Here is a 13,559-nt window from a genome sequence, read left to right as displayed (position 1 = left end):
TATATATATATATATATATATATATACATATATACATACATACATACATACATACATACATACATATATATATATATATATATATATATATATATATATATATATATATATATATATATATATATATATATATATATATATATATATATATATATATAATGAAGGTTTTAAACAGTTATCGCAGAATAGAGTTTAGATCAGAGTTTTCCTGTAGTTATCATTTATCCTTTTAACAGTCGTATCTAAACTTTCGTGCTTAGCCTAACACACGGACGATGAGCATTTGCAACTGTTAATGTTTTGATATCGTGTTTTATATTATTTTTAAAATTTGCTTTCTGCAAATTTTCGGTCTTCCTCCACTCTAAAGCTTTGGCCTCATAATGACGTCCCCCATAAAAACTAGTGGTTGGCACCAACGGGAAAAGTAGAAATTTGATATATATAGTAAAGTGTGAAAAAATTCTTGTTTGGCAGGGAATTAGTGTCATATTAATCTTTTTATAGTTTACTTTCATAACTTTCACAGAATTCTTCTTTGATTTCACTGTCCTTGTAACTTTATGCATTTTATTGCGGATTCCTATTTCTAAGTGCCAATTCATTTATTTGTTTTGTTCTAGCACTTACCTTGAGAATGGGGTTGATAACAGCTTCTGATGTTCTTTCCCAGGATTTATCTTAGAGCTAGAACTTCCTTCAAGTCTTCCTTACATTCTGTCTGTTAAAGAAATGTTATTTCCTGACTCAAAATTTCTAAATCTTTTATAGCAATGAATTCCGACGTTGAAAGTGAAGAGAAACAATGCAATGAAAATGATTTACGTAGTATAATACTTTATTATTTCGTCGAAGTTACAGAACATTCAAGAACTAACAACAAATAAAAATCTATTGCTAGCTATAGACATCTATGTCCTCCTCTTTGGCTATTAATTATAGGATGGGCAATGGTAGAGTGGATGAGAATAAGTAGAGGTGTCCGAAACTATAACTGGGAGAAGGTCTTGCTGTGGGCTCTGGATCAGCAGACCTTTTAGCTGATGACGTTCTTATCCGTAAATTACTGGGCGGTAGCTCGGGTAACCATATGAGTGACGATATCCATAAGAAGGTTCAGCTTCGGGTTCAGGATCAGCAGACCTCTTGTGATAGCGGTGAGAGTAGCCATATTTGACTGGGCGATACCCATAAGAGTTGCCGTAGACATAGGAAGGTTCAGCTTCAGGTTCAGGGTCAGCAGACCTCTTGTAATAGCGGTGAGAGTAGCCATAGGTGACTGGGCGATACCCATAAGATTGGCCATAGACATAGGAAGGTTCTGCTTCGGGTTCAGGATCAGCCGACCTCTTGTGATAGCGGTGAGAGTAGCCATAGGTGACTGGGCGATAACCATAAGAATTGCCATAGCCATAAGAAGGTTCAGCTTCGGGTTCAGGATCAGCAGACCTCTTGTGATAGCGGTGAGAGTAGCCATAGGTGACTGGGCGATACCCATAAGAGTTGCCGTAGACATAGGAAGGTTCAGCTTCGGGTTCAGGGTCAGCAGACCTCTTGTGATAGCGGTGAGAGTAGCCATAGGTGACTGGGCGATACCCATAGGAGTTACCATAGCCATAGGAAGGTTCAGCCTCAGGCTCAGGATCAGCAGATCGCTTATGATAGTGATTAGAATAGCCATATCCATAGGAAGGACGATGATGATAGCTTATGTGTCCATATCCTCCATAACTTGGCTCCGCCTCTCGCTTCTCTATTTCAGAAGCGCAAGCAAAAGCCACTAAGAGTGCAAACACCTGAAAAATAATGTAATATTTTATACTGGATTCCTAAAAGATTAAATTCTAGCTATTTAAGGAGACATCTAGGAACAACACATATGCCAAACACAACATACAGTCTTAAATTTTTGCTGCATTTAAATAGTGTAAATATGTAAATAGAGAGAGAGAGAGAGAGAGAGAGAGAGAGAGAGAGAGAGAGAGAGAGAGAGAGAATTGTAATATATGCTACAAATTATGACGTAAGAGATACCCTAATGAGAACAGTAATGTAAACCACTCTAGACATATTCCAGTTGACCAAATGCCTGTTTCGGCTGTTAGGGGAACCTGATGAATAGCAATTCGCATAATGTTTTGCTAAACATTTATGATTAACGAACATTACGGTTAGGCTATACTAACCAGAAACTTCATTGTTGCTTGCTGATGTTGTCTTTGGCCACTGCTGGGCGAGTGTGAGTTGCAAAACCCTTCCTGCGATCTTTTATACTCGACAGCCAAGAAAGTTTCTCCGTTTGTGGTCGTGACATTGAGGAAAATATGGTACAGAGTTCTTAGGAGGCTAAGATCAGATATCTTTCAGCTGACTGTTCAGGACGTTTAAGCTTCCTTGAGACCTAAATTTAGTTTTAATGCTGAAGGTGGTTTGTTGTTGGTGGCATAAGGTTATGTTGTTTAGGAAATTCTAATATCTATGTTACAGCTGTTTCCTAAAGTTCTAATGAATATGTTACGATTAGTTATCCAGGTGATGGTGCCATTAAAGAAAACCTAATTAGCTTTTGCTAAATACATTAATGTTTTTTTTTATCAAATAAGAGGAAATGTCAATTTCTGGTAATGGATTTTTAAAATTTAATATTATCGTCTAAGGGAAACATTTATTTTATTTTATGAATCCTAACTTTTACAGGTAATAACCTTTTCATTAAAGGGGAGAGTTTTATGAAATTAATGACTGGGAAGAAATATATAGAGAGCAATATTTTACTAATTTTTCAGTAAAAATGACGATAACTGTAGCAGCAGCAACAATAAAAACACAAAATATTAACCACCACAATAATATAAAAAAATAAATACAAAACAACTCATTACAAAATATTAGTAAAAAATACGCATATTTAGTGAAATTCCTGCAGGAGATTTCCTACTAAATCATTATACAGTAAAAGGACGACAATTCGAGAGAAAAAAAGACGATACAGTATTTAATCACGCCTACGTACATAATGGCTAAGAAATTCACATTCTCGTGAAAAACCATTTGTGTAATGAAAATCCACAATTATATAGTAAACTTTATTACTACGTCTTTTACAATGTAACATAGTTTATTACTGTATAACTGTGCATCCTTATTACACAAATGTACATAATTTTATCTGTAGGTAAAAAACGTATTTCTTCTTCTTCTTCTTCTTCTTTTCTTCTTCTTCTTCTTCTTCTTCTTCTTCTTCTTCTTCTTATTATTATTATTATTATTATTATTATTATTATTATTATTATTATTATTATTATTATTATTATTATTCTGTATAATCTGGAATTCACATTCTCAGTGACACAAAGGATGTGTTTTTTTCATGCATGTAATCTTTCAAGTTCATTTCTTCAACTTTATACAGGATTTATGAAAAATTAGTCATACTTACAAAGTCGGTAAAATTTATATAAATCGCTCTCTGCTACTTTGATGAGTTCTCATTCAGCTGAATAAAACACTAGCTGACATTCTTTCGTAAACCATGTGAAATATCAGAGGGAAGGCAGCAAAATGCTCGGTAAGAACGTGTCTCTGCACTTTCATTAACACCAAATGGCATAAGTGTAAATAAAAGCACACATGTGCAGATGGATGCGCGAGTGAAGATCAAAATGTCTTGCTGGGGCCAAAAAAAAAAAAAAAAAAAAAATACTTCTGCTCAGCCAGGTGAACGAGCTGAGCATTGTACTTATGCTCATTGGTTCAATGGGATGTCTTTACTGACATTAGGATATTTGTTGAAGAGGAGGTTGGGGACTGAGAGTGGTAGTTAGGTGCGTTAAATGTGCTTGGAGTGAATTTCTCTTATGGTCTTTTGCCTAACGAACTGCTATTGGCATATTTATTTAGTTTTTACGTATAGTACGGTGCATATAATTTGTTAATATGTAAGTTAAAACTGAACTGACTGCTCTACATGGAAACAGTGCACAGTACATAAAAAAAAACAAGCAGAGAGGTCTAGTGAACGTAAAATATAGTAACAATGCACTTTAGTACGTCCATTGATAATTGCGGGTAATCTTGTTATTGTTTTTTTTTATTTAATATTTTCACTCGTGCATAAACAGTATTTATTATACAAACATTACAAACAAAACAAACCTCTGGATGTCTTGTGCTTAATGTCAGTTTGTTGCTTGATCATGAATACGTAATTTGAGGCGTCTAGACTACTGTGATGAACGTCACATTTGCTTGTTAATTGCAGGATTTTTACCCTTATGTGTGTGTTTAGTATGCAATCATGATTAGCAGATGCCATGGTTTATGTATAATTATTTTTAAGTTGGTGCATTTTTAATACGGCAGCCAGGGCTACGTTAGGATTTTCTGGTAGACTACAGGAAGCATAGCCTATGGTAAACAAGTGAATATTGCCGTCTGATTTTTGGACGTATTTGCATACCTTACTTATCTGGGTGAGGATAATAGAAGGGATATATCTATCTATGTATATATATATATATATATATATATATATATATATATATATATATATATATATATATATATATATATATATATATATATATATATATATATATATATATATATATATATATATATATATATATGTGTGTGTGTGTGTGTGTGCCTTCGTACTTACATACATACATATGGTGTAGAAAATAGTTAAAGATATTGAAGGGTTATCATAGGTGAAAAGATGAATGAGTATTTTATATGGTTTTAACACAAAGAAAAATGCTGGATATATTGGCAGAAGTATTTGATATAACTCCAGTATATACATACGTATATATATATATATATATATATATATATATATATATATATATATATATATATACACAGTATATATATATATATATATATATATATATATATACAGTATATATATATATATATATATATATATATATATATATATATATATATATATATATATATATATATATATATATATATATATATATATATATATATATATATATATATAGGTATACAGGAACCAATAGTGATAAAGAGCTATCATAGATTAGAATATAGATCAAGGTTTTTTCTATAAATATTATATAACCTTTTAATAGTCGTAACTTTATGATTAACTATTTTTTGGTGGTTATTACTGGACATACACCTGAACGGTGTGCATTTGCAACAGCTGATGTTTTGATATATTGTTTTATTTAATTTTTAAAGGTGCTTTCTACTTTCTACAAATTTTCGCTCTTACCCCACCACTGCTTTTGGATATAGCAGATATGACGGAAAATAACAAAACAAAAAGAAGTGGTTGGCACCTCTAGAAAAAGTAGTAAATTGATTTCCTGTTTGACAAGGAATGTCTTTTTTTTTTTTTGTCTATAGTGACAACTTTCAGAAAATTCTTCATTGTTTTCTCTGTCCTTGTAACTTAATGCATTTTATGAGTGATTTCTATGACTTCTCTAAGTGCAAACTCATTTATTTATTTTGTTCTGGCTCGTCCCTCGTGATTATGGTCGATAATAGCCTCCGATAGCCTTTTCTAGGATTTATAGCGTAGCTAGAACTTGCTTAAAACCTACTGTGCATTCTGTCTGCTAGGTGATTAGGTGAAGAGAAGCACTGCAATAAAAATGATTTACGTAGCATTAATACTGTATTATTTCGTCAAAGTTACAGAACATTCAAGAACTAACAAAAAATAAAAATCTATTGCTAGTTATAGACATCTATGTCCTACTCTTCGGCTATTATTTGTAGGATGGGCAGTAGTAGAATGGACGAGAATAAGTGTTTTTATATCCGAAATTATAACTGGGAGAAGGTCTTGCTGCTGGCTCTGGATTGGTAGACCTTTTATGGCGATGATGCCCTTATCCATATGTTACTGGGCGATATCTGGGGTAAATATATGAGTGACCATATCCATAAGAAGGTTCAGCTTCGGGTTCAGGATCAGCAGACCTCTTGTGATAGCGGTGAGAATGGCCATAGGTGACTGGGCGATACCCATAAGAATGGCCATAGCCATAAGAAGGTTCAGCTTCAGGTTCAGGATCAGCAGACCTCTTGTGATAACGGTGAGAGTAGCCATAGGTGACTGGGCGATACCCATAAGAGTTGCCATAGACATAGGAAGGTTCAGCTTCAGGTTCAGGATCAGCAGACCTTTTGTGATAGCGGTGAGAGTAGCCATAGGTGACTGGGCGATACCCATAAGAGTTGCCGTAGCCATAGGAAGGTTCAGCCTCAGGTTCAGGATCAGCAGACCTCTTGTGATAGCGGTGAGAGTAGCCATAGGTGACTGGGCGATACCCATAAGATTGGCCGTAGCCATAGGAAGGTTCAGCCTCAGGCTCAGGATCAGCAGATCGCTTATGATGGTGATTAGAATAGCCATATCCATAGGAAGGACGATGATTGTAGCTTACGTGGCCATATCCTCCATAACTTGGCTCCGCCTCTCGCTTCTCTACTTCAGAAGCGCAAGCAAAAGCCACTAAGAGTGCAAACACCTGAAAAATAATGTAATATATTTTATAGCGGATCCATAAAGATTAAGTTCTAGCTATTTAAGAAGATATTTTGGAAAAACACATATAACAAACACAATATACAATCGTAAATTTTTGCTGCATTTAAATAGTGTAAATAAGTAAATCGAGAGAGAGAGAGAGATTTTTTTATGATACCAAATGTTAAGTAAGAGATACCCTAATTAGTACAGTAATGCAAACCACTCTAGACTTATTCCAGTTGACCAAATGCATGTTTCGGCTGTTAGGGGAAGCTAATGAATAGCAATTCACACAAAGTTTGGCTACACTATTATGGTTAACGAACATTACGGTCAGGCTATACTAACCAGAAACTTCATTGTTGCTTGCTGATGTTTTCTTTGGCCACTGCTGGGCGAGTGTGCTGCAAAACCCTTCCTTCGATACTTTTATACTCGAGAGTCAAGAGAGTTTCTCCGTTTGTGGTTGTGACATTGAGGAAACTATGGTACAGAATTCTTAGGAGGCTAAGATCAGATATCTTTCAGCTGACTGTTCAGGACGTTTAAGCTTCCCTGAAACTTAAATTTAGCTTTATTGCTGAAGGTGGTTTGTCGGTGGTGGTATAGGGTTACTTTGCTTAGGAAATTCTAATATCAATGTTACAGCTGTTTCCTAAAGTTCAAATGAATATGTTACGATTAGTTATCCAGAAGATGGTGCCATTAAAGAGAACCCAATTAGCTTTTGCTAAATACATTAATGTCTTTTTCAAGTAAGATGAAATGTCAATTTCTGGTAATGGGTTTTTAAAATTTAAGATTAATGTCTAACGGAAATATTTTTTTATATATAATTTAGGCTAACTATTGCAAGTAATAACCATTTCAGTAAAGAGGAGAGTTTTGTGACAATATTGACTGACAATAAATATATACAGCAGATAGCAATATATTATTACATTTCTAGTAAAAATAACGATAACTGTAACAGTAGCCAAAATAAATACAAAAATAGCGACCACTACAATAATATAAAAAAATAAAAACAATATAGCCAATGAGAAAATTATAATAAAAATTCTCATTTTTTAATGAAAATTCCGCAGGAGATTTCCTAGTAAATCAGTATACAGTAAGAGGACGCAATTCAAGAAACAAAAGACGACGCAGTATCTTATCACGCCAAAGTAAATAATGGCTAAGAAATTCACATTCTCGTGAAAAACCGTTTGTGTAATGAAAATCTACAATTATATAGTAAACTTTATTACTATGTCTTTTACACTGTAATACGGTTTACTATATAGCTGTAGACTTTTATTAATCAAACATACATAATATCATCTGCAAGTAAAAATGTTATTATTATTATTATTATTATTATTATTATTATTATTATTATTATTATTATTATTATTATTATTATTATTATATTTTTCTGTATAATCTGGAATTCACACTTTGAACGAGACAAAGGATGTGTTTTTTTCATACATGTAATCTTTCAAGTTCATTTCTCTGACTGACTTTCTTAAGCTTTAAACAGGATTTGTGAAAAATGAGTCATACTTACAAAGTCAGTAATAATTATGTAAACGGCTCTCTGCTACTTTACTGAGTTCTAATTCAGCTGAATAAAACACTAGCTGACATTTTTTCTTAAACCATGTGAAATATCAGAGGGAAGGCAGTAATATACTCTTTAAGAAAGTTTTTATGTACTTTCATTAACACCAAATGGCATAAGTGTAAATAAAAGCACACTCGTGCAGATGGACGTGCGAGCGCAGATCAAAATGTCTTGCTGGAGCCATAAAAAAAATTCTTCTGCTCAGCCAGGTGAACGAGCTGAGCATTGTACTTATGCTCATTGGTTCAATGGGAATGTCTTTATTAACATTAGGCTGTTTGTTTAAGAGGGGGGGTTGGGTATTGAGAGGGGTATTCAGGTGCATTAGATGTGGGTGAACGTAAAACACAGAAGTTTTGCGCTTAATTAGTTCAATTGACAATTACGGGTAGTCAGTAACGCCGCTATGGGGGCCGGGGGCCGGTCCCCCCCTCCATTCAGATGCTTGGCCCCCACTGCCGCCCTCCCCCCGAGTTGAAATTCCCTTTGTAGCTAAATTTTAACCTTATAGTATTTGATGCATTTGCGTATAGTAAGATTGAATATTAATTGAAAACTGAGCTCTATAATTTCAAACACAGGTTTACTAAATACTATTGCTATTATTTTCCTTCATTCACATGGATATATACATTCGAGAATAGTATATCTTACTTTTAGTCCCCCACTGATGGAATACCAGCCACACCACAGGTAATCTTGTTATTATTTTCTCATTTTCTTGTTTCACTCGTGCATAGACAGCATTTACTATACAAACGTTACAAACAATACAAACCTCTGAATGTTTTGTGCTTGATTTCTGTTAGTTGCTTGATCAAGACTACATAATTTGAGGTGTCTAGATTCCTGTGATGAACGTCACATTTGTGTCTTATGTGTGTGTTTAGTATGCAATTATGATCAGCAGATACCAAGGACAATTCTTGCTTCTTTGGTTAATATATAAATTTTTTTTAGTTGGTGCATTCTTAATATGGTAGCCAGGGTTACGTTAGGATCCTCTTGTAGGCTACAGGAAGCATAGGCTAGGCTAAACAAGTGACTATTGCTGCCTGCTTTTTGAACGTATTTGCATCCCTTACTTATATTGTTAGGATAACAGAAGGGATATATATATATATATATATATATATATATATATATATATATATATATATATATATATATATATATATATATATAATATATATATATATGTATATGTATATATATATATATATATATATATATATATATATATATATATATATATATATATATATATATATATATATATATATATATATATATATGTGTGTGTGTGTGTGTGTGTGTGTGTGTATGTTTATGTGTTTGTTTGTACTTACATACATACATATTTTGTAGAGGACCGTTAAGGTTATTTTTGGGTTATCATAGGTGAAAAGATGAATGCGTTTTCTATTTGGTTTTAAGACGGAGAAAAATGTGGGATAGATTCGCCAATGTATTTAATATAACTCGAGTATATACATTGTATATATATATATATATATATATATATATATATATATATATATATATATATATATATATATATATACACATATCGATATAGGTATATGGAAAACAATGAAAACAATACTGATAAACAGGTATCATAGACTAGAATATAGATCGGAGTTTTTTCTGTTGTTATTATTTATCCTTGTAATAGCCGTGATTAATTATTTTTTGGTGATTATTACTGGACACACACGAACGATGTGCATTTGCAACTGCTGATGTTTTTTTCTATTTCTTTATTTAGTTTTTATAGGGTGCTTTCCACAAATTTTCGGTCTTCCCCCACCTTAGAACCCTGTTTTCCTAATGACGTCGCCCATAGGTTTTCGATATATCGGATGTGGCGAAAAAAACAAAAACATGTAGTTGGCACCAACAGGAAAAGTAGTAAATTGATGTACAGCAAAGTTAAACAAATTTCCTGTTTGCCAAGGAATTGGTGTCATTATCTTTTTTCAGTCTACATTGATAACTTTCAGAGAATTCTTCGTTGTTTTCTCTATCCTTGTAACTTTTTGCATTTTATGAGGGATTTATATAACTTCTCTGAATGAAAATTCATTTATTTGCTTTCTTTTAGCACTTCCCTTGTGATTAGGGTTGATAATAGCCTCCGATAGCCTTTTCCAGGAGTTATAGTATAGCTAGAACTTGCTTAAAACCTTCTGTACATTCTGTCTGTTAAAGTAAAATTTCTTAATGTTTTATAGTAATGAGTTTCGACGATAAAGGTGAAGAGAAGCACTGAAACGAAAATGATTTACGCAGTATTAATGCTTTATTATTTCGTTGAAGTTATAGAACATTCAAAAACTAACAACAAATAAAAACCTATTGCTAGCTATAGACATCTATCCTCCTCTTTGGCTATTAGTTATAGGATGGCAACGGTAGAGTGGACGAGAATAAGTAGAGGTATGTCCGAAACTATAACTGGGAGAAGGTCTTGCTGTGGGCTCTGGATCAGCAGACCTTTTACGTTGATGATGTCCTTATCCGTAAATTACTGGGCGATAGCTGGGGTAACCGTACGAGTGACGATATCCATAAGAAGGTTCAGCTTCGGGTTCGGGATCAGCAGACCTCTTGTGATAACGGTGAGAGTAGCCATAGGTGACTGGCCGATACCCATAAGAGTTGCCGTAGACATAGGAAGGTTCAGCTTCGGGTTCAGGATCAGCAGACCTCTTGTGATAGCGGTGGGAGTAGCCATAGGTGACTGGGCGATACCCATAAGAGTTTCCGTAGCCATAAGAAGGTTCAGCTTCGGGTTCAGGATCAGCAGACCTCTTGTGATAGCGGTGGGAGTAGCCATAGGTGACTGGGCGATACCCATAAGAGTTGCCGTAGACATAGGAAGGTTCAGCTTCGGGTTCAGGATCAGCAGACCTCTTGTGATAGCGGTGAGAGTAGCCATAGGTGACTGGGCGATACCCATAAGAGTTGCCGTAGCCATAAGAAGGTTCAGCTTCGGGTTCAGGATCAGCAGACCTCTTGTGATAGCGGTGAGAGTAGCCATAGGTGACTGGGCGATACCCATAAGAGTGGCCATAGCCATAAGAAGGTTCAGCCTCAGGTTCAGGATCAGCTGACCTCTTGTGATAGCGGTGAGAGTAGCCATAGGTGACTGGGCGATACCCATAGGAGTTACCATAGCCATAGGAAGGTTCAGCCTCAGGCTCAGGATCAGCAGATCGCTTATGATAGTGATTAGAATAGCCATATCCATAGGAAGGACGATGATGGTAGCTTACGTGGCCATATCCTCCATAACTTGGCTCCGCCTCTCGCTTCTCGATTTCAGAAGCGCAAGCAAAAGCCACTAAGAGTGCAAACACCTGAAAAATAATGTAATATTTTATACTGGATCCATAAAGATTAAATTCTAGCAGTTTAAGGAGACATCTTGGAACAACACAATTGACAAACACAACATACAGTCTTAAATTTTTGCTGCATTTAAATAGTGTAAATATGTAAATCGAGAGAGAGAGAGAGAGAGAGAGAGAGAGAGAGAGAGAGAGAGAGAGAGAGAGAGAGAGAGAATTGCAATATATACGGCCGATTATTACTGTAAAGAGATAACCTAAATAGTATACAGTAATGCAAACCACTGAAGGCATATTCCAGTTGACCAAATGCAGATTTCGGCTGTTAGAGGAAGCTAATGAATAGTAATTCACATAAAGTTTGGCTAAACTATTACGGTTAATGAACATTACGGTTAGGCTATACCAACCAGAAACTTCATTGTTGCTTGCTGATGTTGTCTTTGGCCACTGCTGGGCGAGTGTGTGCTGCAAAACCCTTCCTGCGATCTTTTATACTCGACAGCCAAGAAAGTTTCTCCGTTTGTGGTCGTGACATTGAGGAAAATATGGTACAGATTCCTTAGGAGGCTAAGATCAGATATCTTTCAGCTGACTGTTCAGGACGTTTCAGCGTCCTTGAAACTTAAATTTAGCTTTATTGTTGAAGGTGGTTTTTCGGTGTTGGCATAAGGTTGTGTTGCTTAGGAAATTCTAATATCTATGCTACAGCTGTTTCCTAAAGCTCAAATGAATATGTTACGATTAGTTATCCTGACGATGGAGCCATGAAAGAAAAACCATTTAGATTTTGCTAAATACATTAGTGTTTATTTCAAATAAGAGGAAACGGCACTTTCTGGTAATGGGTTTTTAAAATTTAATAATAATGTCTAAGTGAAACATTTATTTCATATAATGAAGATTAACTATTACAAGCAATAGCCATTTCATTAATGTGAGTGTTTTATGAAATTAATGACTGGCAAGAAACATATAGATAGTATTATTTTACTAAATTTTTAGTAAAAATGACGATAACTGTAACAGCAGCAACAATAAAAAAAATAACGACTACTACAGTAATATAGAATATAAAAACAATATAACTCATTAGAAGATGTTTGTAAAAAATTCTTATTTTTCAATGAAAATTTCGCAGGAGATTTCCTACTAAATCAGTATATAGTAAAAGGACGATAGTGGGTTTTCAAGAGGAAAAAAAGACGATAGAATATTTTATCTCACCAACGTACACAATGGCTATGAAATTCACATTCTCGTGAAAAAACTATTTTTTTTTTAATGAAAATAAACAATTATATAGTAAACTTTATTACTATGTCTTTTACAGTGTAACAGAGTTGTCTATATAATTGTGGATCTTTATTACACAAATGTACATAATTTTATCTATAAGTAAAAATATAGTTGTTTCTATTATTATTATTATTATTATTATTATTATTATTATTATTATTATTATTATTATTATTATTATTCTGTATAATCTGGAATTCACACTTTCAGCGAAACAAAGGATGTGTTTTTTCATACATGTAATCTTTCAAATTAATGTCTTCAACTTTATGCAGGATTTATGAAGAATGAGTCATACTTACAAAGTCAGTTACAATTATGTTAAACGCTCTCTGCTACTTTACTGAGTTCTAATTCAGCTGAATAAAGCACTAGCTGACATTCTTTCGTGAACCATGTGAAATATTAGAGGGAAGGCAGTAACATACTCTTTAAGAAGGTGTTTATGTACTTTCATTAACACCAAATGGCATAAGTGTAAATAAAAGCAGATGGATGTGCGAGCGAAGATCAAAATGTCTTGCTGGGGCCATAAAAAAATGCTTCTGCTCTGCCAGGTGAACGAGCTGAGCATTGCACTTATGCTCATTGGTTCAATCGGAATGTCTTTATTGACATTACAGTAGGCTGTTTGTTTATGAGAGAGGTTGAGGGGTGAGAGGGGTGGTCAGGTCGTTTGATGTGGGTGGAGGGAATTTCGCTCAGGGGCTTTTGCTTTGCGAACTGCTATTGGCATATCTATTTAGTTTTCAGGTATAGTACGTGGATATAA

General features: G+C 34.3%; 3 protein-coding genes across 3 annotated transcripts; all 3 read right to left on the bottom strand.

The window, feature by feature from the left end:
* Positions 1-990: 990 nt before the first annotated feature.
* On the bottom strand, positions 991-2,223 carry LOC136837509 (shematrin-like protein 1). The gene is made up of 2 exons (XM_067102354.1): positions 2,187-2,223; positions 991-1,796 (listed from the first exon to the last, which is right to left on the bottom strand). The coding sequence occupies exons 1-2, from the start codon at positions 2,196-2,198 to the stop codon at positions 1,053-1,055; spliced, it is 756 nt and encodes a 251-aa protein (XP_066958455.1). The 5' UTR covers positions 2,199-2,223; the 3' UTR covers positions 991-1,052.
* Positions 2,224-5,790: 3,567 nt separating this feature from the next.
* Positions 5,791-6,880, bottom strand: LOC136837488 (shematrin-like protein 1). Its single transcript, XM_067102282.1, has 2 exons — positions 6,869-6,880; positions 5,791-6,518 (listed from the first exon to the last, which is right to left on the bottom strand). The coding sequence occupies exons 1-2, from the start codon at positions 6,878-6,880 to the stop codon at positions 5,877-5,879; spliced, it is 654 nt and encodes a 217-aa protein (XP_066958383.1). The 3' UTR covers positions 5,791-5,876.
* Positions 6,881-10,513: 3,633 nt separating this feature from the next.
* LOC136837496 (shematrin-like protein 1) lies at positions 10,514-11,910 on the bottom strand. The gene is made up of 2 exons (XM_067102299.1): positions 11,899-11,910; positions 10,514-11,497 (listed from the first exon to the last, which is right to left on the bottom strand). The coding sequence occupies exons 1-2, from the start codon at positions 11,908-11,910 to the stop codon at positions 10,652-10,654; spliced, it is 858 nt and encodes a 285-aa protein (XP_066958400.1). The 3' UTR covers positions 10,514-10,651.
* Between the last annotated feature and the right edge of the window lie 1,649 nt (positions 11,911-13,559).

The sequence above is a fragment of the Macrobrachium rosenbergii genome, chromosome 59 (assembly GCF_040412425.1).
Source record: "Macrobrachium rosenbergii isolate ZJJX-2024 chromosome 59, ASM4041242v1, whole genome shotgun sequence".
In the NCBI taxonomy this organism is placed as follows: Eukaryota; Metazoa; Arthropoda; class Malacostraca; order Decapoda; family Palaemonidae; genus Macrobrachium; species Macrobrachium rosenbergii.
The sequence above is the reverse complement of the archived record's forward strand: the minus strand, read 5'-3'. Positions and strand labels throughout refer to the sequence as shown.